Here is a 26,631-nt window from a genome sequence, read left to right on the forward strand (position 1 = left end):
TTTAATGTAGACTCAGCTGAAATATTTATTTCAACACAATTCTGTCAATTCTGTACATGTTCAACTCAGATTCTAAAGATGATTTCACCAATTTAGGGTTCAACAATTTCTTTAGGAAACTATAAATAAATAAAAGGAAAGCAAATAGTAATGTTCCACCAAAGTCTTTGTCAAGACCAGGAATTGTAACACACAATGGGGGAGATAAGTATCTGATGCATTGCCAATTTTGCACATTTTCCCACTGACAAAGAATGGAGGGGTCTGTAATTTTCATCATACACTTCAACTGTGAGAGACAGTCTAAAAAAATCCAGAAAATCACATTGAACGATTTTTGAATAATTCATTTGCATTTGATTGCATGAAATAAGGATTTGATACAAGAGAAAAATATAACTTATTTGGTACAGAAACATTGAACAATTACAGAAATTGAATGTTTCTTGTACTTCTTTACCAGGTTGCATACACTGCAGCAGAGATTTTGGCCCACTCCTACATCCAGATCTTCTCCAGATCCAGATAAGTTGTCTGTGGGCGATAAAGAGTTTCAGCTCGCACCAAAGGTTGCAAAAGACGATAAACGCATAAGGCTTGCAAAACGACCCGATCTGTGTGTTTGTGATGTCAAAAGTTAACTCATTATTCAAGTACCTGCCTACTTCATGGTTGCTACACGCCCACTCATCTTGGGAATGACTGTTTAGTGGCAATACGGCAGCATCTTGCGCAAAGCTTAAACGTCGCGTCACCTGCCAAACTCAGAGTAGCTGAGGAATAAAGATCTTAAATTTATTTTGGGAGACAAGCATTTCGGAACCAGAATTGTGGTCTTCGAGGCCCATTTCGTGGAGGATTTGTTTGTAAATGGGCCATTCTACAGAATTCGTGCAAATTGCTGTCCCACAATAAAAAAAAAGTATTTAACAAAATAATTAAGAATTCAGACCTTCAATATTTACTAAGATTATGTTATGATCAAGTTAAACACAAGACTGTAACTAGATAGTTATTAAGCTAAATATAAAAAAATCAAAATCATCATTTATGTTACCTTCCTAGGTACTTTCTATTGGGAAGTAGTTGTCCCAATCTCTAAGCCCTAAATTTCAATCCATGAAAATAATACTTAAAAGAATTTTGTAATTTTTTTTTTTCCAATGGTGTGTTTTAAAATATATGTTTGGGTTATTTTAAACAGAATGCACATACCGGTGCTATATTCCTACAGGGGGGGGTGCCTTAAGCATCCTCTGTCACGCGCACCCTTCCCACTTTACGTCCGCTTTTCCTCTGTATAAGCAGCGTGTCGGCAGGAAATGATCCCAGTCAGTCAAGCTGAGCGCTAATCACACAACATTTATAGATTTTGGAACTCGGTGCACACATAAGGCGCGCCGCATTGTAAGGCGCCCCGTCCATTTTGGGGAAAATGTAAGACTTTTAAGTGCGCCTTATTTCACGGTACGAAGGAAAATGGACCTGACAAAGATTTAACCCAGAGATCTCAAACTAATTGTTGTCACAGACCACTTTATAATCATGGTTTCCCTCGGCGGGCTACTTAGACAGGGGTGTCAAACAAATTTTTGTCACGGGCCACATCCTAGTTATGACTTCCCTCGGAGGGCCGCTACGACTGTGAACCCATATAAATGAAAGATTACCTCATATACTGTTATTGCATACAGTATACACAACATTGATGAATAACCAGTTTTGAAATCAGAAGCCTATAAAAACATGTTTTTCAACTATTACATTTCTTTTCAAAGGGGGATTGGTAACAAACAAATGCTTGCAAATATCTCAATGGTATTACACCAGAACACAATGAGCAATTTTGATTTGCTTTCATGGGCCACATAAAATGATGTGGCGGTCCACCGGTTTGACACCTGTGGGCTATGACTGTAAGCCCATATAAATGTATGATCACATTATTACATATACACAAATAAATGTATAACTAGTTTTTAAATCAGAAGCCAGTAAAAAAAAAAGTTCAACTATTTCATTTATTTTAAAAGGGGAATTGGTTTAAAAAAAATAAAAAATAAAAATAAAATTAACAGCTTACAATACCTCAACATTAATAACAGTAAAGACAATTAGCAATTTGGGTATTTTAACAAGAAACATGAGGCACATGATTTGCTATCGTGGGCCACATGAAGTGATGTGGTGGGACAGATTTGGCCCCCGGGCCTTGAGTTTGACCCCTGTGCTTTAACCAAATAGGCAAACACACATCACATATTTAGATGTTTCACCATCTGAAGATTTTCAAATCAGCAACAGAATGATTACTTGTTTGCATCAAGTGAGTTGTAGGCTTTCATTAAATATTTTTTGTAGGCTTATTTAAGGTCATCGATCAAATTCATCGCCTCTGACCTGTCCAGCTTGATAGATTTGGGTCCCATTTGTCCGTAACTGCGTATTGATCAGGCAAAACCTGTGTGCCACTGTTGTACAGAAGCCTTGCGGCATATCTTTGCTTGGCGTCAGCTGGCACAAACTTTCATACTGCGATAAAAAGCCATGAAAACTAGGTGATGTTTTTCAGTTATAGGAAGCGATCGGGGTTTCTGCCAACCAATTTCATGTGCACAATGACATCATACTGCTCCAATGTGTACTACAATGAAAAATAGACCCCTCGATTTTTTGCAAGTTGTGGTGTATCAAATACTTATCTTTCCCACTCTGCATTAAATGTCATCTATGAAGTGATAACCAACTAGTTTCATTTGGGAGAAAGAAAGGAAAAGGAAATAGACCAAATCTTTTTGTGTGCATACATTTACAGTATTCTGGTCTCCATCTTGTTGAATAGCGGCCATTTTCAAACATTACATTGATAATTCAATTCAGTAAATCCAAAAAATATTTCCACAATTTTCATCATATCATCATACATCATATCATATGTCACACATGCATCAAAGTCTCATTAATTCAGAATCAAAGCAATTCCAATGTTACGAATTCAAACTTCGGACGTATGTGCAATCTTGATCCCATCCAGAAGTTTCGACATTACTGCTTTTGAGTTATGACCGTAGATTACACTTTCGTCAAATCTCTCATTTACATTTAGGGGCTTCTCCATTTCTTTATTGTGTGATTAGAATCTGTGGATCATCATATTAACTATGTGTATCCTATTGTCCAATTTTAATGGGAACATTCTTGTAGCAACACCTACCCATAACAAATTAATGCATCAAAACCTGTAAACGGGAATTAGCAAAGGGAAAAAAAAAATAAAAAAAAAAAAACCTCCTTGGCAGATATAAAAAAAAAAAAAAAAAAAAAAAAAAAAAAAAGAATTACAAGGGGCAATTTGTCAAATGCGGGATGTGTGACGTCGTTGGATTGATTGATTATCAAACCATTATGTTGGCCATTAGGAAAATAGGGCAGTGGGCACAACAAACATGGGATAAAAGTATGAGAGAGGTCACGACTGTTGAGGCTTCAATTTGGCCAAGACAGGCAGCATGAGGTAAAAGATGAGAAGCACGTTAGTATGCATCATGTACCGATTCCTCAAATAAACCACTAACCAAACTACAGGTCTGAGAGCATTTGCCTACACCCATCATTCTATAAAGGTCCCATATTTTACCAAAACAACTTTTTCTAGTATTTGGGATGTTATATTGGCTTGATGGTACCTCAATAAACATGTGAAATATAAAGTAAAATCATCCACGCATTCCTGAGTTCTAGACATTTTTCTGCCGAGAGGCCTGAAATTAAGTCATTTGAATTTCTCAAGCCCCTCCTGGAAGCCGTCACCTTTGTCGTGGTGGAGGGGTTTGTGTGTCCCAATGATCCTAGGAGCTAAGTTGTCTGGGGCTTCACGCTCCTGGTAGGGTCACCCATGGCAAACAGGTCCTAGGTGAGGGACCAGACAAAGTATGGCTAAAAGACCCCTATGATGAAAACAAAATGAATGGTTCTAGGTTTCCCTTGCCCGGACGAGGGTCACCAGGGCCCCCATCTGGAGCCAGGCCTTGAAGGCGAGCGCCTGGTGGCCGGGTCTGCACGCATGGGGCCCGGCCGGGCACAGCCCGAAAGGGTAACATAACTTTTTAAGCGGCTGGGATGAGAATCAGCACCTCCAAATCTGAGACCATGGACCTCAGTCGGAAAAGGGTGACATGCGCTTTCCAGGTCGAGGATGAGATCCTGCCTCAAGTGGAGGAGTTCAAGTATCTTTGGGTCTTGTTCACGAGTGAGGGAAGAATGAAACGGGAGATCAACAGGCGAATCGGTGCAGCGTCTGCAGTGATGCAGACTTTGTATCGATCCGTTGTGGTAAAGAAGGAGCTAAGCCGAAAGGCAAAGCTCTCGATTTACGTTCCTACCCTCACCTGTGGTCACGAGCTGTGGGCCGTGACCGAAAGAACAAGATGCCGGATACAAGCGGCCGAAATGAGTTTTCTCCACAGGGTGTCCGGGCTCTCCCTTAGAGATAGGGTGAGAAGCTCGGTCATCCAGCCAAGCCCAGCTCCCGATCTCAGAGTAGAGCCGCTGCTCCTCCACATCGAGAGGAGCCAGATGAGGCGGTTGGGGCATCTGATTCGGATGCCTCCCGGACGCCTCCCTGGTGAGGTGTTCCGGGCACGTCCCACCGGGAGGAGACCCCGGGGACACACTGGAGAGACTACGTCGTTCGGCTGGCCTGGGAATGCCTAGGGATCCCCCTGGAAGAGCTCGATGAAGTGGCTGTGGAGAGGGAAGTCTGGGCGTCCCTGCTAAAGCTACTGCACCTGTGACACGACCTCGGATAAGCGGTAGAAAATGGATGGATGGATGAATTTCTCAAGTTTATCTACGTCACTCGCAAAGATCTCCACCTACCCTCTACGCTCCTGAGCCAGCGCTGTCAATATAAACACGTGTGCTCTAACAAGTAGTGAGGGTTGGGTCTTCTTCACGTAGGCAACCAATCAGAGGAAAATGGGCGGTCTCTGCCAAATATGTACAAAGCAGATACAAAACTGGGTCAAACAGAAGAAGATGGGCCTTTTCTGGACACTAGTATTATAAAACCAAGGTGTTTTTTTTGTTTTTTGTTTTTTTTATTAAATTGACACTTTTATACCAAGTCCATGTTAGAGTGACACGATATGGAGGTCTAAATTGACAAAATATGGGACCTTTCACGGTGACAAAAGAAAAAGAGAAAAACACTGCGGAGAGAAATGCTCCTCATGTCCTTGGAATGCCTTTGGTGATGCTTCAATTTTACTCTTCCAGGTCGGAGGTCAATTTGCAGCGTGTCAACGTACTGCGAAAAAATACATGGTGGTACAGCAGTGCCTTGGTCCCACTTTTAATCTCAGTGTGAATTTCAACATCCTCATTCACAAAGCAATTTGCAGTTAAAGCAGATGTCCATGTTTTTCTTCACCAAGAACTCACATGTCGCAGCTCGCTCCAATGTAATGGGGGCATGGCTGGATAATGGGCCTTTGGGGGGCAGCCCCTGACATAGGGCATATTTCTCCAGGCCCAAAAGCAGACTGACCACTTCAGTCACAGAGGTCAACTTCTGCGGGAATTTACGATAGAGTGAGTGGGTGGGTAAAAGCGGTTGCTTTTGCACAGTGACCTGATAGAAGAAGCCTGGGTCAATCAGCACTATGGTATCAGACATGTTGGACTGTTTTGAACACTGGACAAGCTGAATCTGCGGGCCCTTCGCCATTACTGCATACCAGAGGATCGGCAATGAGGTGCAACGCAAAGAACTGAGCAGATTCAAAAGCTGGGTATCACCGTCCTCCATTGTTTCGACAGGATTATCAGCCAAACTGAAGATCTGTGTGATCTGAAGAGGTGAAACAAGGTCAAAATAAAGCTAAAACAGTGAGAATCACTTTTACTTAACTTACCATAGGCAACTCAGAGTCATTATCTTCCTCCTCTATGTGCCTTGGATAATCCGTGTCAATGTGTGTCTCCTCTTCATCCCTTTCTTTTTGCTGGTCCTGCAAAAACAAGCGTCGTTAATATAAAATACATTTCATTATAGATGTTAAGCATTTTTAAACTGGACAATATGGAGCCCGACAAATGACGCCTTTGCAAAGACAACGAGAACTCTACTCAGTAGATTTCAGAACAACCAATTAGAACATTTTGGAATGTTATTGTCTGCCAAACAAGACGGAGTACATGGAAAAGAACAGCTGCCTTTTTTGTATGTGCAATGGCCCTCCAAATTATTTAACCCCAAATGTATAAAAACTTTAAATTGTTTTGGTTTCATTCGCTCATTACAAATAACTAAGTTTGAAACCTTTTAAAATATATATAATGTGCAGTGGGTGTTGAAAATGTTTGAGTGCGACTGTTAATGGGCATCTGCCCTATCATACCCATTATGAAACATCAGCTCAGTCATAAAAAAAAATATATATATATATATATATATATATATATATATATGACATTTGGAGATAATTGCTCGATCTCATAAGGGGAAATAAGACATCACAACAATACAAAAGCATATTTTTCCACAACAGCGCCATTTGATACATCTGTTGGGTCATTGGCCCATTCACAAAAAAAATGCACAAAATTACTGATATGACCGTCTTTTGAAGATGAGAAAAGCACTTACTTGAGAACTTTTGTTGTTTTGATGACCTCTTTTTGCCACTTCTTGATCTTCCAAAATTGAACGATTTAACTGCGGAAACAAAGCATTACGTATTTTATTATGACATTCACCTATGGTATTAAAAGCAGGTCAAATCTGTCACTTATCAAACCTGTTTAGATTGGTCCATCAGGTTAATGTCATTTGCGTTACTTCTCGAAGGTTCGGAGCTCCAGTTAATCTAAGAGAGAAAAAATTGTTTTATGTTGTGCTGAAAAAAGACATTCCACCTAAATATTTAAGAAACGGTATTTACAAAAGATAAAAAAATGAAGAAAACTAACATCTTGGAAGTCGTCGTCATCGTCACTTAAGTCCCAGCAGCCTGGTGGCAATTTATTCCTCTTTAAATTTGCCTTTCGACTGTATGTGTAGTGAGGCCTTGGCCTGCCTGGCAGTGACGGATCATCTGACCTATAAGCGCCTTGAGACATCTCAAAGGGGAGCAAGTGCCTCTGTAGAAATAAACCAATTCAACTTTGTCAAGTCAGTACTGTACTGTACATCTTTACTACAAGGCACCATGAGGACTGGCAGCATCGTACCATTGCCTGTCTCTGACACTGTCGGAGGCGACACTTCTGCCTCTTTTTGTTGCTGCCACCAAACTTGGGTTTGTCAACACAAAAATCACATGTGCCGCAGTCCTTCCTGCAGAGACACGCGTTGCATTCTCCACAGGCACGTCGCTTCCGCTTCTTATGCCACTGAAAATACGTGCATTAGTACACATTTAATTTCCCTCGCGGGATCTACCTAGCTGTCTATTTATATATCTCGTAATGCATCTATAGGCATATCACGAAATACCAACTGAAAAAATAACAGGTGGTCCTCAGTTTACGACGGAGTTCTGTTCCTTAGGTGGGGATGTAACCCGAATCAAAGTTGGAATAGTCTATCACTAACCAACACGCACAAAGTATTTAAGTCAATTATATTACGGTGAATATCTGAATGGAAAATTATTCTAGGCCATAAATATAAAACAACCAAATCAAAAACCGTAAGACGGTAATTGAGCGTTGTTTCGTGTGCCGCATCGCAAACTAGCACATTGCCTGCTGTTCAGATACTCGAAATGTCACCACTTCAGTAAATATTTGTATGAAAAACACTTCTAGGCCAGTGATTCTCAAAGTTTGGTACTAGCACCACTAGTGGGACGTGGGCTCTCCCTAGTGGTACGTGAAATGATCACTGCCTAATTAGCTCCAGTTCAGTGGTATTAAACTTTTGAGCACAATACATTGGCGGTTTCCTTTTGAAGAATGGTCTGTTTTTAAACTTTTATTTTGTAACAACTTTTCACTTACCGGTATATCTGCAATCATTATTTAAGTACAGTTTTTTTTTATTTTTCTATATTTAAGCACAGTATTAATGTTCAACCTACGCATGTTAGAGTGGCTTACAATAGAATTAAAATCTATTTAGGAATAAAACCTCTGCTTAATTTTTTATAAGCATAAATGAGCCTACTATATTAGTGTATTTTAATGTTGGTCATGATGGTGGTACTTGGAGAGCTACCGGTATTTTATTTTTTGAAGTGGTACTTGATGTGAATAGTTTGAGAACCACTGTTCTAGGCTATGAATATAGAACAATCAAATAAAAACACAGTACATACGGCAGTAACAGAATGTGCTTTCTTGTGCGGCGTGACCATGTAATGCGCCATTCATAACATCAAAAAGCTGTATGATGGACCGCAGAAAACCAAGGACCTCCTTTAATTCAACTACTCTCTCAACTATAATAAAAAGTATTTTAAACTTAAGCGATTTAAATAACACCTGTTTATGAGGGGAAAAAAACTTATAGAGTTGGGAGTTTTATACGAAAATGTTTTCACAAAATGACACTTGTGCTCACAAACACGATGTGATAGACTAAGTTGGTATGTAGCATCACGTAAAACTAGGGATGGGCATAACACCCGATTACTTGATGACATTAAGAATTCCATTGCTTGCGTGGAATTCATTTCAGCGTGATTGCTGATTAATCAGGTCTTAAATTGAGACAAATTGGAGTGCACTTGTTGGCTCCAAAACAGCCAGGACCTCTGCTTCAGAACAGCTCCTCCAGGCCGCATTTTTATGCTCAATATGACAGACAGCAAAAGAGGAGTTCCAAACATCCAGAGAGATTCTTCCATTGTTATAAAGAAAAAAATTAATCAATTGATTTGTTAAATTATACCCATGATTGACCACACAAATGCAGTCTACAGTATATGCCCATCCCTGCCCGAAACCTTTTATTACCATTAAATATTCGTCTCATTAATGCAACAATTCTGCATTGTTGGTTTTACTAGCAAAATATATGAAACCAATACACTACACACTCACATCATCATCATCATCCGTTGAGTAGTCATCATCATCCTCAAAGTCCATGTTGGAAGAAATGTTCTCTGTTTCACTGCTTTTTAGATCCTGTTGCTACAGGAATAACATAAAATGAATGACTAAATAGAAAATGGACATTTTTCACCCAAACGTTTATTGTATTTATTTTACACAACTGCAATAGTACCTGTGACTCTGTAGGTTCCTCCTGCAAAACATACACAAATGCACTAATCAGAAAATACATATTTACTAGAATGGCACACAGTTACACATTTACCGAGGTTGAACTGTGAAAAAACTATGACATGAACTTCCACCGCCCTCCAAAAATATTGCAACAGTGAGGCCAATTCTTTTATTTTTGCAGTAGACTGAAAACATTTGGATGTGACATCAAAAGATGAATGAGACAAGTACTATGGGAGCGGGTGACGAGCATAAAATATCCCTTTTATTTTCATTAATGTCGCCTTTCAGCTTGGTAAATTGTGCTTCACAATGATAGTAATGGAGGACAGAACCAGCCAGGGTGAGACTTGTCGATTCAGTTACTGATTTGGTCCGTAACATGTCAGAAAATAGGCAAAAATGTTGCTCATTATTTTCCAAAGTAAAAGATGTTTGCAAATGTCTTATTATGATGAAACACAAAGATAGTCAGTCTCCTTTATTGTTATAACAATTATTATTGTTAATATTTACTGTTGTGAGGCTGCAATTCTGAGGATTTGGACACTTTTAAGTTAAACAAGGTCTCTATTATTAATCGATTAATAAAAATTGTAATCAATTAATTTGATAATTGATTAGTTGTCGATTAATCGCAGTACCTCCATTCATTCATTTCCCATACTGCTCATCTACAATCCCAATTCCAATGAAGTTGGGACGTTGTGTTAAACAGATAAAAACAGAATACAATGATTTGCAAATCATGTTTAACCTATATTTAATTGAATACACGACAAATATATTTAATGTTCAAACTGATAAAGTTTATTGTTTTTAGCAAATAATCATGAACTTTGAATTTTATGGCTGCAACACGTTCCAAAAAAGCTGGGACAGGGTCATGTTTACCACTGTGTTACGTCACCTTTTCTTTTAACAACATTCAATAAACATTTGGGAACTGAGGACACAAATTGTTGAAGCTTTGTAGGTGGAATTCTTTCCCATTCTTGCTTGATGTTCAGCTTCAGGATGGCAGCATATGTTTCTCCAAAACCTGTATGTACCTTTCCGCATTAATGGTGCCTTCACAGATGTGTAAGTTACCCATGCCATTAGCACTAACACAGCCCCATACCATCACAGATGCTGGCTTTTGAACTTTACGTCCATAACATTCCGGAGAGTTCTTTTCCTCTTTGGCCCGGAGGACACGACGTCCACAATTTCCCAAAACTATTTGAAATGTGGACTCGTCGGACCACAGAACACTTTTCCACTTTGCATCAGTCCATCTTAGATGAGCTCGAGCCCGGAGAAGTCGGCGCCGTTTCTGGGTGTTGTTGATAAATGGCTTTTGCTTTGCATAGTAGAGTTTCAAGTTGCACTTACGGATGTAGCGCCAAACTGTATTTACTGAGATTGGTTTTCTGACGTGTTCCTGAGCCCGTATGGTGATATCCTTGACACATTGATGTCGGTTTTTGATGCAGTGTCACCTGAGGGATCAAAGGTCATGGGCATTCAATGATGGTTTTCGGCCTTGCCGCTTACATGCAGTGATTTCTCCAGATTCCAGATTCTCTGAACCTTTTGATGGTATTATGGACCGTAGATGATGAAATCCCTAAATTCCTTGCAATTGTACGTTGAGGAACATTGTCCTTAAACTGTTCGACTATTTTCTCACGCACTCGTTCACAAAGAGGTGAACCTCTCCCCATCTTTACTTGTGAATGACTGAGCAATTCAGGGAAGCTCCTTTTTCAACCCAATCATGGCACCCACCTGTTCCCAATGAGCCTGTTCAGCTGGGGGATGTTCCAAAGAGGTGTTTGATGAGCATTCCTCAACTTTCTCATCTGTCCCAGCTTTTTTGGAACATGTTGCAGCCATAAAATTCTAAGTTAATGATTATTTGCTAAAAACAATAAAGTTTATCAGTTTGAACATTAAATATCTTGTCTTTGTAGTGTATTCAACTAAATATAGGTTGAACCTGATTTGCAAATCATTGTATTCTGTTTTTATTTATGTTTAACACAACGTCCCAACTTCATTGGAAGTCGGTAGGCAGTGTCGCGGGCGTGCTGGAGCCTATCCCAGCTGTCTCTGGGCAAGAGGCGGTGTACACCCTGAACTGGTCGCCAGCCAATCGCAGGGCACATATAAACAAACAACCAATCGCACTCACATTCACACCTACGGCCAATTTGGTGTTTTCAATTAACCTACCGTGCATGTTTTTGGGATGTGGGAGGAAACTGGAGTACCCGGAGATAACCCACGGGAAGAACATGCAAACTCCACACAGGTGAGGCCGGATTTGAACCCGGGCCCTCAGAACTGTGAAGCAGATGTGCTAACTAGTCGTTCACTGTGCTGTCAAGCTGCGCCTCTAATCAAAATTAAATAGAAGAAACACTGAAAAGTAATCAGACCCCTTACATTTTTCAGTCATTGTTATTTTGCAGCCAAGATGGCGCCTACCAGTGTGGTCGCCTCGGTGACGCGCTCTCTAGTATTGTTTTTGTGTTTTTCGTCCGTCTTTGGAGAGCTTACACAAGGGGAGACCTGCTAACCATCAAGGAGGCTACTCCGGACTTTCTGTCACCAACTTTCGCAAATCCGCTCAGTTTTTTCCCCCGAGTTACTCACCGGAGCGGCCTCCGTGGTTTTCGGCGCATGGAGACGGAAGCGACGCCACAGAGGGAAACGGGCCGGCATTCAGGTGAAACTCCGCAAGAGAGGACACAGATTGGCGTTCCCGTCGATCCACCTCGAGAATGTACGCTCCCTACCCAACAAAATGGACGAGCTTCATCTTCTGTTAAAGACCAGTAAAGACTTCAGACGTTCCGCGGCCATGTGCTTCACGGAGACCTGGCTTTGCGACGCTGTACCTGATGGTGCAGTCATGCTTCCCGGCGGACCGTGACATGGAATCATCGGGGAAAACAAAGGGCGGCGGGATATGCCTCTATATCAACGAAAAATGGTGTACAGACGTCACGGAGCTCAGCACACACTGCAGCCCGCATTTGGAGTCGCTATTTTTAAACTGTAAACCATTCTACTCGCCACGTGAGTTCGCATCGTACATACTGGCTGGACTCTACATACCGCCTCAAGCTAACATGAACGCCGCACTGCTAATGCTCGCCGAACAAGTCAATGAAATTGAAAAACAACACCCGGACTCACCCCTCATTATTCTCGGGGACTTTAACAAAGCTAAACTCAACCACGAACTCCCTAAATACAAGCAGCACATCGACTGTCCTACCAGGGAAAATAATACTTTATACCACTGCTACACTACGGTAAAAAATGCATACCGTGCTATACCTCGTGCAGCCCTGGGCTCGTCTGATCACTGCTTAATTCACTTAATACTGACGTACAGGCAATAACTTAAATGCGCGAAGCCTACAGTGAAAAACAGTGAAAAAGTGGACCAATGAAGCCAAGATGGAACTTCAAAGCTGTTTAGACTACACAGACTGGAGTGTCTTTGAAAATTCAGCTGGCAGCCTGGATGAATATACGGACACTGTCACATCCTATATCAGTTTCTGTGAAGAGGTTTGTGTGCCAACAAAATCATTTCGCACATTCAACAACAATAAGCCGTGGTTCACTGCTAAACTTAAGCAGCTTCGCCAAGTTAAGGAGGATGCATATCAGAGCGGGGACAGAGCCCTGTATAATCGAGCTAGAAACCAGCTGACTAAAGAAATTAACATTGCAAAGAGGATCTATGCAGCAAAGTTGGAAAATAAGTTTAGCGCAAACGACTAAATCAGTCTGGCATGCATTCCAATCGCTGACTAAGCGACGATCCCCCCAAGCTGAGAACAATAGCACACTAGCCAACGACTTGAATACCTTCTATTGCAGATTTGAAAAGGACAGTTTCACACCACACACCAACCCGGCCGCACCCGCGACCACAATCACACCTCTGACTTCTGCGTTAACCATCCATGAACAGGATGTGAGACGCATCTTTAAACAACAGAAGATTAACAAAGCGGTAGGCCCGGACCACGTGTCCCCATCCTGCCTCAAAGTCTGCGCGTACCAGCTCGCTCCAGTCTTCACTCAGATCTTCAATAGATCTCTGGAAATGTGCGAAGTTCCATCCTGTTTCAAACGCTCCACCATCATTCCAGTCCCCAAGAAACCTGCAATCCCGGGTCTGAATGACTACAGGCCTGTCGCTTTGACATCTGTGGTCATGAAGTCCTTTGAACGTCTCGTGCTGGACCACCTCAAGAGTGTCACAGGTCCCTTGCTGGACCCCCTGCAGTTTGCCTACCAAGCGAACAGATCTGCGGATGATGCAGTCAACATGGGACTACACTTCATCCTAGAACACCTCGACAGTGCAGGGACCTACGCGAGGATCCTGTTCGTGGACTTCAGCTCAGCGTTCAACACCATCATCCCTGAACTCCTTTCATCCAAGCTTCCCCAGCTCAGCGTCTCACCTGCCATCTGCCAGTGGATTTACAGCTTTCTGACGGGCAGGACACATCAGGTCAGGCTGGGGGAGGCCACCTCTTCTACACGCAGCATCAGCACTGGGGCGCCCAAAGGTTGTGTCCTCACTCCGCTGCTCTTCTCTCTCTACACGAACGACTGCACCTCAGCGAACCCGACTGTTAAACTCCTGAAGTTTGCAGATGACACCACTGTCATCGGCCTCATCAAGTACGGTGACGAGTCTGCATATCGACAGGAAGCGGAGCGGCTGGAGCCGTGGTGCGGCCGACACAACCTGGAGCTGAACACGCTCAAGACTGTAGAGATGATCGTGGACTTCAGGAGGCATCCTTCGCCACAGCTGCCCCTCACGTTGTCCAGCTGCCTTGTGTCAACCGTCGAGACCTTCAAGTTCCTGGGAATTACAATCTCTCAAGACCTTAAATGGGCGACCAACATCAACTCCGTCCTCAAAAAGGCCCAGCAGAGGATGTACTTCCTGTGGCTTCTGAGAAAGCACGGCCTGCCACCGGAGCTGCTGAGACAGTTCTACACAGCGGTCATCGAATCAGTCCTGTGTTCTTCCATCACAGTCTGGTTTGGTGCTGCTACAAAAAAGGACAAACTCCGACTGCAACGGACAATCAAAACTGTACCCCCCTACCCACCCTTGAGGACTTGCACGCTGCCAGAACTAAGAAAAGGGCGTGCAAAATCCTCTCGGACCCTCCGCACCCCGGTCACCAGCTCTTCCAGCTCCTTCCCTCAGCTAGGCACTACCGATCAATGCAAACTAGAACTAGTAGACATTCCAACAGCTTCTTCCCTCTTGCAATCAACTTCTTAAACAGCTAACCTATAATTCCATTACAACAAGCTGGCAATTTTTTGACTTGAGTTCGTTGTCACATTTCTGTGGGGCCAATTATGTATTACTCGTGCACTCACTGTAGTTGTCTCGCCATGCTGCACTATTTGCATATACTGGCCACTCATGCCATAGTAGCATCTGCTCAATTTGTACACTGATTGAGGAGTATCTGTAACATTTGCACAACCATTGTCCCAGATTATTGCACTACTCGTCACTTTAAACCGCATACACTCCTTGAAGTCTCAGCGCCCTTTGCACAATGGTCATTGCACCGGACTATTGCAATATTAGTCATTCGAACTGCTCTAAGTGCTAGAGGACTCTGCATCTTTTTGCACAATTGTTTTTTGTCAATGTCTTTATGTCTCCAAAGTGTTCTGTAAATTGACTGTCTGTTGTACTAGAGCGGCTCCAACTACCGGAGACAAATTCCTTGTGTGTTTTGGACATACTTGGCAAATAAAGATGATTCTGATTTGCTAAAATCATTTAAATTCATTTTTTTCCCTCAATGTAGACACAGCACCATATAATGACAGAAAAAAACACTTAATTGTTGAAATTTTTGCTGATTTATTAAAAAAGAAAAACTTAAATATCTCACAGCCGTAAGTATTCAGACCCTTTGCTGTGACACTCACATATTTAACTCTGTTGCTGTCCATTTCTTCTGATCATCCTTGAGATGGTTCTCCACCTTCGTTGGAGTCCAGCTGTGTTTGATTATACCGATTGGACTTGATTAGGAGAGCCACACCTGTCTATATAAGACCTTACAGCTCACAGTGCATGTCAGAGCAAATGAGAATCATGAGGTCAAAGGAACTGCCTGAAGAGCTCAGAGACAGAATTGTGGCAAGGCACAGATCTAGCCAAGGTTAAAAAAAAATTATGCTGCACTTAAGGTTCCTAAGAGCACAGTGGCCTCTATTATCCTTAAATGGAAGACGTTTGGGACGATCAGAACCCTTCCTAGAGCTGGTCGTCCGGCCAAACTGAGCAATCGGGGGAGAAGAGCCTTGGTGAGAGAGGTAAAGAAGAACACAAAGATCACTGTAGCTGAGCTCCAGAGATGCAGTCGGGAGATGGGAGAAAGTTCTAGAAAGTCAACCATCACTGCAGCCTTCCACCAGTCGGGGCTTTATGGCAGAGTGGCCCGACAGAAGCCTCTCTTCAGTGAAAGACACATGAAAGCCCACATGGCGTTTGCTAAAACACACCTGAAGGACTCCAAGATGGTGAGAAATAAGATTCTCTGGTCTGATGAGACCAAGATAGAACTTTTTGGCCTTAATTCTAAGCGGTATGTGTGGAGACAACTAGGCACTGCTCAATACAGTCCCAAAAGACCTGCCATGGTGGTGGCAGCATCATGCTGTGGGGGTGTTTTTCAGCTGCAGGGACAGGAGGACTCTTTGCAATTGAAGGAAAGGTGAATGCGGCCAAGTACAGGGATATCCTGGACGAAAACCTTCTCCAGAGTGCTCAGGACCTCAGACTGGGCCGAAGGTTCACCTTCCAACAAGACAGTGACCCTAAGCACACAATATAAAATACCGAAGGAGTGGCTTCAGAACAACTTCGTGACTGTTCTTGAATGGCCCAACCAGAGCCCTGACAAACCCAACTGAGCATCTCTGGAGAGACCTGAAAATGGCTGTCCACCAACTTTCACCATCCAAATTGACAGAACTGGAGAGGATCTGCAAGGAGGAATGGCAGCGGATCCCCAAATCCAGGTGTGAAAAACTTAGCTCAAAAGGTGCTTCTCCTAAATACTCAGCAAAGGGTCTGAATAATTATGGCTATGTGATATTTTAGTTTTTCTTTTTTAATAAATCTGCAAAAAAAATTCAACAATTCCATTTTTTTTTTCTGTCAATATGGGGTGCTTTGTGTACATTAATGAAGTAAAAAATAAACTTAAATGACTTTAGCAAAGGGCTGCAATATAACAAAGAGTGAAAAATTTAAGGGGGTCTGAATACTTTCTGTACCCACTGTAAATGTTCAGCAGTCCGTACATGACTTTGACCGCTCCTGAATTAGACTGATCCCAGTCCAGCTGTAGAGTGTTTATCATTATTTAATAAAACATACAATCATTCAGATGAATGAGCTCTACATAAGTCACTTTCACTCCTGTGGAATTTAATCTTTAATTTTTCCTTGGCGGTTTGTGTTACAGGCATTTAGCTGTGAGGATGACTTTTTCTTCCCCTGCACCAGTGGACACACTGTTGCTTTTTTGCAAAATGTTCTGCATTGCCACAGAAAACTCCTGTTGTCTGCGATATGTGAGATTAGACATCTGGCCGGAGACTGGTATTAAGCATGATTCAGTTTGATGAAAGGCAATACCGTTCGATGAGAAATAGAGCTGGGAATTCGGCATATCATTTTAGATTTAGTTGTGCCTGAATATAGATCAGATCACAGAGAAACGGACAAGCCATGGCTACTTTGGTTGGGAAAAGAGCGGAAAAAAAGTCAGTTAGCATAAAAATTCTGTGAGCGCGCACGTCAGGTTCAGAGTCTGTTACCATGGTGACTGACTCCGAATTTCTTCTCTCTGCACTCATCTCAGAGTTAACTTCGAGTTTTCACGCAACCTACTACCTTGAATCCCCTCAAGGACTTTTCCATAATGAATTCAGGAGAGGAGGGAACTGTTCCGTTATAATGCAAACATAAAGAAGAGAATACATGTCCAGCTCTACTTTTTATATATATATATATATATATATATATATATACCTCCATATTAAGAAAATGTAATGAGTGCTTCCTTGGTGTGAGGTTCATGGATACCACCTGTGTTGTTTTTATGTAATCCTGTTATTTGACAAAGCAACAAATACAATCCAACCAACAAACAAAAACAATAGCTCTTTCCTTCAAGTATTGGCGCCTGATATAGGTAATTATGAGATCTCTACATCGCCAAAAACTCTACAACTTTGATAAATAAACAGTTTGCTCCAGAAGTATTTGGACAAGGTTTTTTTTTTAGGGTGTAACTGAAGTGTCGACTTCCAGCTTTGTGAGATTTCACACAAAAAACAAAAAAAAAAGTTTGACATGAAATAGTATGCTGTTCCTTTCCATTTACATACTTTTCGCTTCATACAAGCTGACTTCAGTTTCATCTTTTTAAAGAATCCTATTCCAGAAAATGCAAGGTGTTTTCTAGAAATTCCAATCTAGCTTTCCTGTTTTATATTTATATTAGTCTTTCCACCTGCTCTAAGTGCTAGAGGAGTCTGCATCTTTTTGCACAATTGTCAAAAAATAATAATAATAATTATAATAATTTACCGGCATTACCAGATAACTAAGCAACCCTTTATTGCTCAGTGACTGTTTTTTGTCAATGTCTTTATGTCTCAAAAGTGTTCTCTGTCAATTGACCGTCTGTTGTCGTACTAGAGCAGCTCCAACTACCCGAGACAAATGCCTTGTGTGTTTTTTGGACATACTTGGCAAATAATGATTCAGATTCTGATTCTGTTACAGGTTTTCACCTTGTGAGAAATCATCGGTATTTACATTCAAGAACTTGATTATCGGTTTTGAATACATCTAACTATTCTGGAGTACCGTATTCTTCACATCTACAAGTAATCGTATAGTAGCATTTGTGACCATCCATTTTAGCTGTCCCCCGTGTAAAGCAATTCATGACTTTGTGACGGCAAGGAGATTAAATACTTTTTTTTTTTTTTTTTAAACTTTTTTACTTACTGGACTCAGAAATGAAGGCAACAACATGCAGCAAGTGAATATGGCTGAAGAGAAGGTCCAGTAATAACTCTGTCATATCATAAGGATCCAAATTTCAGGCAGTAAGTGACTTGTAAGGCTTTTTACCCAAATATAACATACTCGGGTTTCAAGTATGTATCCCTCTTAAAATTAGGTACGCTGCATAAAATCGCAGCAATTCTTGACGTATAAATTAGTAATTATCAAAATATATCAAATTTTACCTAAAGCTTTAAGTCTCTACTTGAATCACATTTTTGTTTTATTGCAATTCCGTTGTGAATGTGTGTTAATTAAAAATAAAAACTCAGACATTGTCCAAACTTCTAAATGTATACATTTGCAAAACAATCACCTGCAAACTCATGTTGTCGTCCAGTAATTCAGAAATGTCGTTTTCTGGCATCTTCGGTATGATACTTTCTGTTTCAGAACTCTAATGGAAGGAAAGATATTTTGGAAAATTGTAACTTCTTGACAATAAGCTACATAGTAAAGACATGCTGTGCCCCTTTTTACTTACTTTGCGAATTGGACAGAGACATTTGCGCATTCTGCATATGCGTTTTCGGTTCTCAGGACTTTTGCAGTTGGCACACTGGCCACAGTTTACTGTCATATGACAACCCACACACTGCCCACATGGAATCCACTGAAATTGTTGTAAACAATAGGTAAGACACACAGTTTATTACCATCATTATTATTAGTGTTACTCTGTATAATATAACTGTTTCACTTTGTTTGTGAGAGGCAAAAATATTCTGATGCAATTGTGTAAATATATCTGATCAAATGATTGCCAAGCATAACTCTAAATTTCCAACTTAGTCTCAAATGACACAAAAAAAAAAAAAAAAAAAAAAAAAAACTTTAAAAAATGACTGGCTGTTTTGTAGCTCTAGCTATAATACAAAACAATCAAAATGTATATGGTTTTAAATTTCTTAATTACTTTCATATGTAGTAGTAAACTAAATATAATTAAAGAAAGTGAAAACTTAGAGTATTTCTATTGAATTAATTAACAGCCAGCCAAAAGCAACATACACTTATAACTTATGCCACGCAAATAGTGTGTTGAAGCTATGACATTACCTTTCGTAAACGAATCAGTGGGTGTTCAATTGTCTTTGAAGCTGTGGATTTAAAAAAAAAATAAATAAATAAAAATAAAAAAAAAAGGTGAATGCAAAGTCAGAATTTATGAATGCGCAGAGTATTTTTCTAGAGCCATTATTTCAATACATAGTCTTAACAAACAGTCTTTTCTAGTTCTTCAAAAGGACTCTTAAAACCCACATTCACTGACATACCCCAACATGAAGGACAGGAAGGTCTCTTTCTTTGTCTGTCGTACCACGTGCCAATGAAGGGCATACCACATTTGGAGCACAATCTGTTAATAAATAAAACATCCCTGAGTTTTGCTGTATATATTTTGTAGTGAAGCACACAAATGAAAATTCTTGGCCGAAACTGAAAACCGACTGAGAAAACCAAGGCCGAAAACCCGAAAGAAAAGACTATGCCAATTATTAATAAAGTGGCATTTATGGCTATGACTGCAAAGCTGCCAAGTTCTTGAAATTCCCTTCCAGAACAATTTGTCTTAAGGTCCATATTTTTTAAGTTATGTCAACAACGTAACCATTGGACAGTTATTGCAGTGTATTATGTAATAGGAAAAAAAATATTTTGTATACTGTTCAACTGCACAACATTGACGACTCTATAATGATAATTGTTAATAAATTATGGCTTTAACGTTTATGCTAATGTATTTATTGCATCAACCTGAGTGGATGCAGTTGCGTCCTATTTTTGTATTTCCTGTATCCACTATTGCTCCTGAAACGATGCAAATTCCCATATTGTGGGACTAATTAAGGTCATCTTATCTTAAATTTATTATTTGTACTTTTAAACCCCTGTTCTCAGAAGACATAGCGGTGACATCTCCGGTTTCCGGTTCCGGCCCTGTGTGGCCGTGTAGTGTTATTGTGTATTTTCTCTCCAGACACGTCTTAATTTGCCTGCTATTTTGCTCTTGCTTTTGTCGCAGTGCAAGCAAGACCTATGTGACAAGTATACTGTATCACCCAATCAACTTAATTTTGGTGTTTTGCAACTATATGTGACGATAGCTTAACAATTAGCATGGCTTCATCGTCTTTCTTCTGTTACTCACTCCTCGTCCTCCCTTTGTGCAAACGATACTTGTCTGAAGTGTAGCTCATCCGCTGCCACGGAGGCGACGATTAATGACTTATGCTGTGTTGACACCAGACGCAAAGCAATTGGTCACGTCCGCTGTGGCTTAGTAGGCACAGGTTCTTAGCGAGTGTTGAGGGGAAATGTTTGAAATGTGAATTCAAGCAGTGAACTTACAATGTTTTATCATCTGGGCCAGGTTGTCCTTTTATGGAGAGGTGTGCCTTGGATGATGACGGCAGGCGAAATTTTATTTTAATACTGGGTACAACACTTTCACTGCTCGCATTTTGGCAAGGTGTGTCATTAGAGAGGAAGGATTTGGTCCAATGGTTGGGGGGGCGCTTAGGGTGGGAGTCCGGAGTGTCTGCCCCCTCTCCTCTCTCCATCCAGCTGGACTCAGAGGAGGAACGCTCCCGCACCTTCCTCTGGTGGTTCAGAAAGAGGAAAGAACAACATGTTTCAAAACTTAAAACTCTTAAGTGTACATATGTGTATTAGAAAAATATATATACCTTCCGTCTGCCTCGAGGTTTTGGTACTTCGCCATTATAGAACTTCCCTGACTTGTAGTCAAAATTTGATATGTCATGGACTCCGACAAGGCATGTCATCAGCTCTACTCTGCTTCTCACCCGATAACCTTGAGGACTGTGAATTGGAAAGAGTCAAATCCAGCTTTTAGCCACCTTCAACCTGGTTTTGTCCAGCCCATTACTCACAATTTAAAATTTGAATATCAGAACTTATAATTCTACCTCAGTTACATACAGTGGCCCTCACGCCTTAACATTTTGGTACTGAAACAACTCAGAATTTGATGTTAGCAGGGTACACACGTACAGATAATCGGGTCAAACTTGAGCATTTTTCGTCTTTTCCCATTAAAGCCAGCAAACTCTCAATTGTCAGATGTCTCTTATAGTGAGTAATTATCCTGTGGTGAGGCGTGTGTTAAGTACGCTTTACACGATCAGGATTTTTGGGGCCGATCCGCGAGTTTATATATTAAAAAAAAAAACAATAACCGACCACCGATCCAATCACAAGATGGAGCAATGTGTCTATTTAAATGACTTGTTCATTTACTGTAAATACTGAGTATCTTCAAAGTATTCTCTATTCGGGTCATGCATTCTAATCAATCAGGTCAAACCAACATAGCAACATGACAGAAATAATGGGTGCTAACTTACTATAATTCAATGACTTTATTGTAGTTAAATTACTTCTCACCCACACCGAAACTTTAGAGCATCACTCGACAGAACGCCGGCATGTTTACGTACTAGTGCTAGCACTAGCTTGCTAGGCTACATAACGTTTTGTTGCCTGCTTGTGAGCCGTATCGTATTAAATCTACGTGAACATACCTCAAGGACTTTAATCCTTGAATTAAAGTCCTCTCCCAAGCACCGGTAACCACCAGCACATGTTCCCCATTTTGTTCTTATAATACACATGACGCGATCCATTGGTGTTGTCGTCACCATGGTAACGAGTGTATCTGGTTGCATTTGAGTTCACAAGATAAAGCCCAGTAATCGTAAAAGACGCGATGCAGTGGTATCAGAATACAAGATTTTATTGCACTTGTCTGACATATTGCAATCGTGAAAGACCAAATTTGACTTGTCGTCTGATCCAGGCATTACGTGTTGTGTCTCAGAGATGTTGTTTGTCCCACACAGCCGACACGTTTTTTAGTTTTTTTAAAATAACTATTGGCGGTCAGATATTTACACTACTATGTCAAAAGACACGCGACAAGGCTAAAAATAAACTAGCTTTTGGATTCAAATATACTGTACACGATGGTGACGCAGAGTAAATGTTTTTTGCGGAGCCGATCAATGACGCCATTGATGGGATCGGCGAATTATGACAAAGCCGATCAGCCTAAAATGCTAATTATCTGCCGATACCGATCAGATCGGTATAAAGTCTAGTGTTAAGAGTGATTTTTCTTCCCCGATCTGCTCAGAAAACAGTCAGGCTGATAATCGTTAAACCGATTCAATATTTAAGAGAGAAAATTCTTGGGTGTGTTTGGTCAGTACCGAGTTCAACTTAGCACTGGACTCAGTGATTTTCACTTGGAACGGGGGAAAAAAAAAAGACGATTCGAAAGCAAACCAACTTATGCTGTGGATGGTGTGCTGTTTTGTTCATCTCAAGTACCGCAAAGAGCAGTAAACTCACACTTTGAGATATTCCTAATCGTGTGGGATCGCTCACATTTTAAAAATCAGTTTGTGTAAATAGTGTTTAAGGTTTGCTTTCAGAATGACTCATGTTTTTTTATTTGACGCTACTGTATATTTTGCAACAGTTTAAAATCTTACAGGAAAATACAATGCAGACTTACTGGTAAGCATCAAGTTAAACATATCTGACCCTCAGAATGCAACTGTACCATGTAGTTTTTGTTCGAACTAGACAAGAAGTTGTTACCTGAGGTAATAGACATCCATTTGGCCAACACTAGAACCAGATTGCCGAATAACCTCTTTGCGTTTCCAACCCTCTCCAAGACCAGGAAAGTCAAACCATCCCTCATCGGGATGGGTACGCTTGCGTCGAGGTCGGACAAGCCTAAAGAAAAAAAAAAGAAAAAAATAACCAAGCAACAATGTTACAAATGCAAGTAATGGCAAACCTAAATTAAAGTTTGCTAAATAAGTACAAAAAGATACCAATTCAACCTACAAAAAAAAAAAAAAAAAATCACTTTTGTAAATACAATAAAAAGCAGGCGGTGGACACCTCCTTCGGTGCATCTACAGAATCTAATGTGATCCAATTCAAGACCCGTTAAAAAATAAAAAATAAAAAATGATTTTACAAAGACTGCATCAAACTGCAATGTAACAATTCAGGTACTGTTATGCAGGAGTTTGGTACGCAACTATTATCATTACTATTAATAATAATATTATTCCCGTTAAATTTGAAAATAAAAAACACTGAATTACAATACAATAAAACTAGCAAGTTTAAAGCTAGTAATAGCACATCTGCATAATTAAATGGAGAGTAGATGGAAAAACAAAGTATAACTTAACTTACCTATCTACTGTTTTTTGCGCATTCTCACTGCCTCTTATACTATGACTCTTTTCACTTTCCCCTGCTACACTTTCTTCATCATCATCACCTTGGTCATCATCTTCTAGCGGCTCCAACCAGTCAGTGGGAGGACAGCCAACAGGGGCCTTTTCTTCCTCAGTCTGACTCTCCTCTCCCCGAGCTTCTCCTACATGATCTGGCATGGGGCTTCCAGGTGTATCATGTTCATGTGCATCCTCTACTACGTTAGTCTTCTCTCGGCTTGGTCTCGCATCTTTTTCCACAGGCTGGTTCCCAGGAGGCTGTAGGGGTTCCCCATCCATTGGTGCAACAGTTTAAACTAAAAGCAGTCAAGAGTGTTTTCAGTGGACAGCTGAGTTTTTACAATCGACCATCCTATTTGATGGAGTGTTTTCACACCATGTGTGGAACCAGTCTCTTGTCTGTGGCCTCTCGAGCTGGTCACGGGGCAAAAGAAATAAGGTCGTAAGGAAAAGGTACTTAAGCGCAGGTACAGTAGATAAATTAATGATACAAATCTGTTTGTTTTTATTGTTTTGTTTTTTTTAAATATATAAATACGACTTCTTCAAGCATGAATAGATTGCTAAATGGCAACAGTTTCGGGTTAAAGCACTCCACAATATTACTGAATATATTCAATAGACCCGAATGGTATGACTGTTTGCTTGTGTTGGGTAATAAGACAACAAATTAGCGGCAAATTAGCCACGAAGCACTCTAGTGTCACGAGAAAAAAATTAAATAACTATAGACAAATCTCTTAATACGTCCAGACTCAACGACACCATTGCTGTTCATCGTTTCATTCAGACATACCTCGCGACACATCAGATGCATTTTCTCAGCGAGGTGGCGCAGGGTAAGCCGGTGTATGAAACGCGGAAGGTAAAGGACGCTAACGTTAGCCGCCAAAAGCTAAAGCTAGCGTCATTGCGGCAGTAATGAAATCCCGCAATTCTCGATCGCACGTATAGACTTTGGATGCTACCGCTCCATGCGCCTTTGTCAGTCCCATGGGTCAGCAAAAACACACGCATTTACGGTAATATCCCCTACCTTGTTGACAGTGGCAACACCACGATTCCACTGTGGTTTGTGACCGTGCTAATCGAGATAGCGAGTAAGAAGCTGCCACCTACGGAAGCTCCTGTAGGACCGAATTAGTTCACCGAAGACACAACGCGAAAGCCGAAAACTAATCTGACAAACCCTGATTTCTAAATGGTTGCAACGTTTGTAATAAATCGGTATACGGGGAAAATATATCGTGTTTTCAAAAGGCCGGCGGAATTACATTTTTAAATCGTGTGTTATACTGAAGCCAACAGATTTGTTCCAGAAACGAAATAGTTGATGAAAGCGAACTGGGGTGAACCCTCACACACCATTTACATAATCTTTGTCCAGTGAACGCAGTCAGCTGTGCTGCGTTCATGGTTCGAGTGGTTGATCAAATTGAAATGTTTTGCCTTATCAGTCACGCAGCCGCACTTATTTGACAAGGTGAGTTGAAATTATTAGACATACGGAATTGTCCTCGTCTGTGTCTCTGCTACAACTCAACCCCAGTCACTCCACAAGGCAGCACAGACTGACGCATTTGAGCCAACATTATTCTTCGTTTCGTTTACTGGCGGATTACAGCCACCTACTGTACAGGAGTGTGTATTTGCAGTTTAAATTCAACCTGCATCATTAAGTAAAATAGAGATCTGATGCTATCACTCTCAAGTCACGGGGGGGGGGGAAATCAATCAATCAACGTGAACCAATAACTTCAACATTAGTGTAGTTGAAGCCACATTAAATCAGCAATTTAGCTCACATTCCGGACTACAATGAAGTTGAAAGTTATCACGTTCCATTGTAAATATTATTTCAGTTAAGTATTGTAAGTCCTTCAATGAGTCAGTCCTTAGTGTATGACGATTTATGACCGCGCACTTCGGTTTGAATAATTAACCCACCATGCATTGTGTGCTTAACACTAAACGCTGTAAATTAGTACTAAATGTGAGATGTTGATGAATCAAAAGTAACGATTTCTGGTTTGAAGAGGCAACTGTAGTCTAGTTACTTTCCCGGGAAGAGTAACGATGACTTTTCTCGTTACTCAAAATGGCGACTTTTTGCAGTAGTGCGTTACCGGCATCACTGGTTACTGTTGCCAGGGTGGCGTGATTGACTCCCAAAACATTTCTTTAAAAAAAAAAAAAAAAAAAAAAAAGCCAACTGTCAATTAAAATACAGATTTCCAACTCTAAACAAGATGACTTGTCAAGTCATGTAGTTCAAGTCAAATAAAATCTCTTGGGTACCAAGTCTAAAGTCAAGTCTTTAAGTACTTGGCAGGCAAGTCACAAGTCATAAAACTGGCAAGTCAAGTAAATCGACTCAACTTTCTCGGTCTTTTTTGACACCTGTCCCAGCTTTGTTGGAACGTGTTGCAGCCATAAAATTCCAAGTTAATGATTATTTGCTAAAAAATATCAAGTTTCTAAGTTTGAGCATTAAATAGCTTGTCTTTGTAGCGTATTCAATTAAATATAGGTTGAACATGATTTGCAAATCATTGTATTCTGTTTTTATTTATGTTTAACACAACGTCCCAACTTCATTGGAATTGGGTTTGTACATTTTAACCACTGCCAGTCATTTTTTGTGTTGCATGTCAGATCTAGTTTTATACAAATGTGATCCACAAATCAAATATGAATTAGACATAAAATGTCATCAAATTCTTCCACAAACTGCAGACCCAATCAGTAAATTAAGAGTTTATTTAGAGTGTTTATATCAAAAACAGCACTAACTTATCTAGTTGAGAAAATATATATTTACCACGAAGTTAATCACCATCCAACCAAGTAAAAATAATTATTCAGATAGAATCATCTATTTTCATTTCAAACTTTTTTTTTATGGTAAAACCATAAAAACACATTTGATGATAAAAGTGACCAGCCAACAGAAGC

General features: G+C 40.5%; 2 protein-coding genes across 13 annotated transcripts in view; both read right to left on the bottom strand.

Moving 5' to 3' along the window:
* LOC133483739 (methyl-CpG-binding domain protein 1-like) lies at positions 1 to 25,308 on the bottom strand. Of its 11 annotated transcripts, none has more exons than XM_061785383.1 (19): positions 25,184 to 25,308; positions 24,053 to 24,090; positions 23,633 to 23,972; positions 23,018 to 23,158; positions 21,079 to 21,214; positions 20,741 to 20,991; positions 19,666 to 19,748; positions 19,448 to 19,488; positions 18,873 to 19,001; positions 18,705 to 18,785; positions 9,236 to 9,256; positions 9,049 to 9,141; positions 7,234 to 7,395; positions 6,973 to 7,143; positions 6,801 to 6,869; positions 6,650 to 6,718; positions 5,916 to 6,011; positions 5,443 to 5,851; positions 1 to 534 (listed from the first exon to the last, which is right to left on the bottom strand). In XM_061785383.1, the coding sequence occupies exons 3-19, from the start codon at positions 23,953 to 23,955 to the stop codon at positions 401 to 403; spliced, it is 2,409 nt and encodes an 802-aa protein (XP_061641367.1). In that variant the 5' UTR covers positions 23,956 to 23,972; positions 24,053 to 24,090; positions 25,184 to 25,308; the 3' UTR covers positions 1 to 400. The 11 variants fall into 11 exon arrangements, with proteins under 11 accessions (XP_061641367.1, XP_061641366.1, XP_061641363.1 ...); XM_061785382.1 differs by lacking the exon at positions 25,184 to 25,308 and adding an exon at positions 25,042 to 25,161; XM_061785379.1 differs by lacking the exon at positions 25,184 to 25,308 and adding an exon at positions 24,713 to 24,864.
* Positions 25,309 to 26,421: 1,113 nt separating this feature from the next.
* The window catches only part of cxxc1b (CXXC finger protein 1b), a 19,662-nt gene continuing 19,452 nt past the window's right edge, over positions 26,422 to 26,631 (bottom strand). For both annotated transcript variants that reach the window (XM_061783944.1, XM_061783943.1), the window contains one exon: positions 26,422 to 26,631. This exon is cut by the window's right edge and continues 160 nt beyond it. The gene's annotated coding sequence lies outside the window, so the exon portion shown is untranslated.

The sequence above is a fragment of the Phyllopteryx taeniolatus genome, chromosome 9, assembly GCF_024500385.1.
Source record: "Phyllopteryx taeniolatus isolate TA_2022b chromosome 9, UOR_Ptae_1.2, whole genome shotgun sequence".
In the NCBI taxonomy this organism is placed as follows: Eukaryota; Metazoa; Chordata; class Actinopteri; order Syngnathiformes; family Syngnathidae; genus Phyllopteryx; species Phyllopteryx taeniolatus.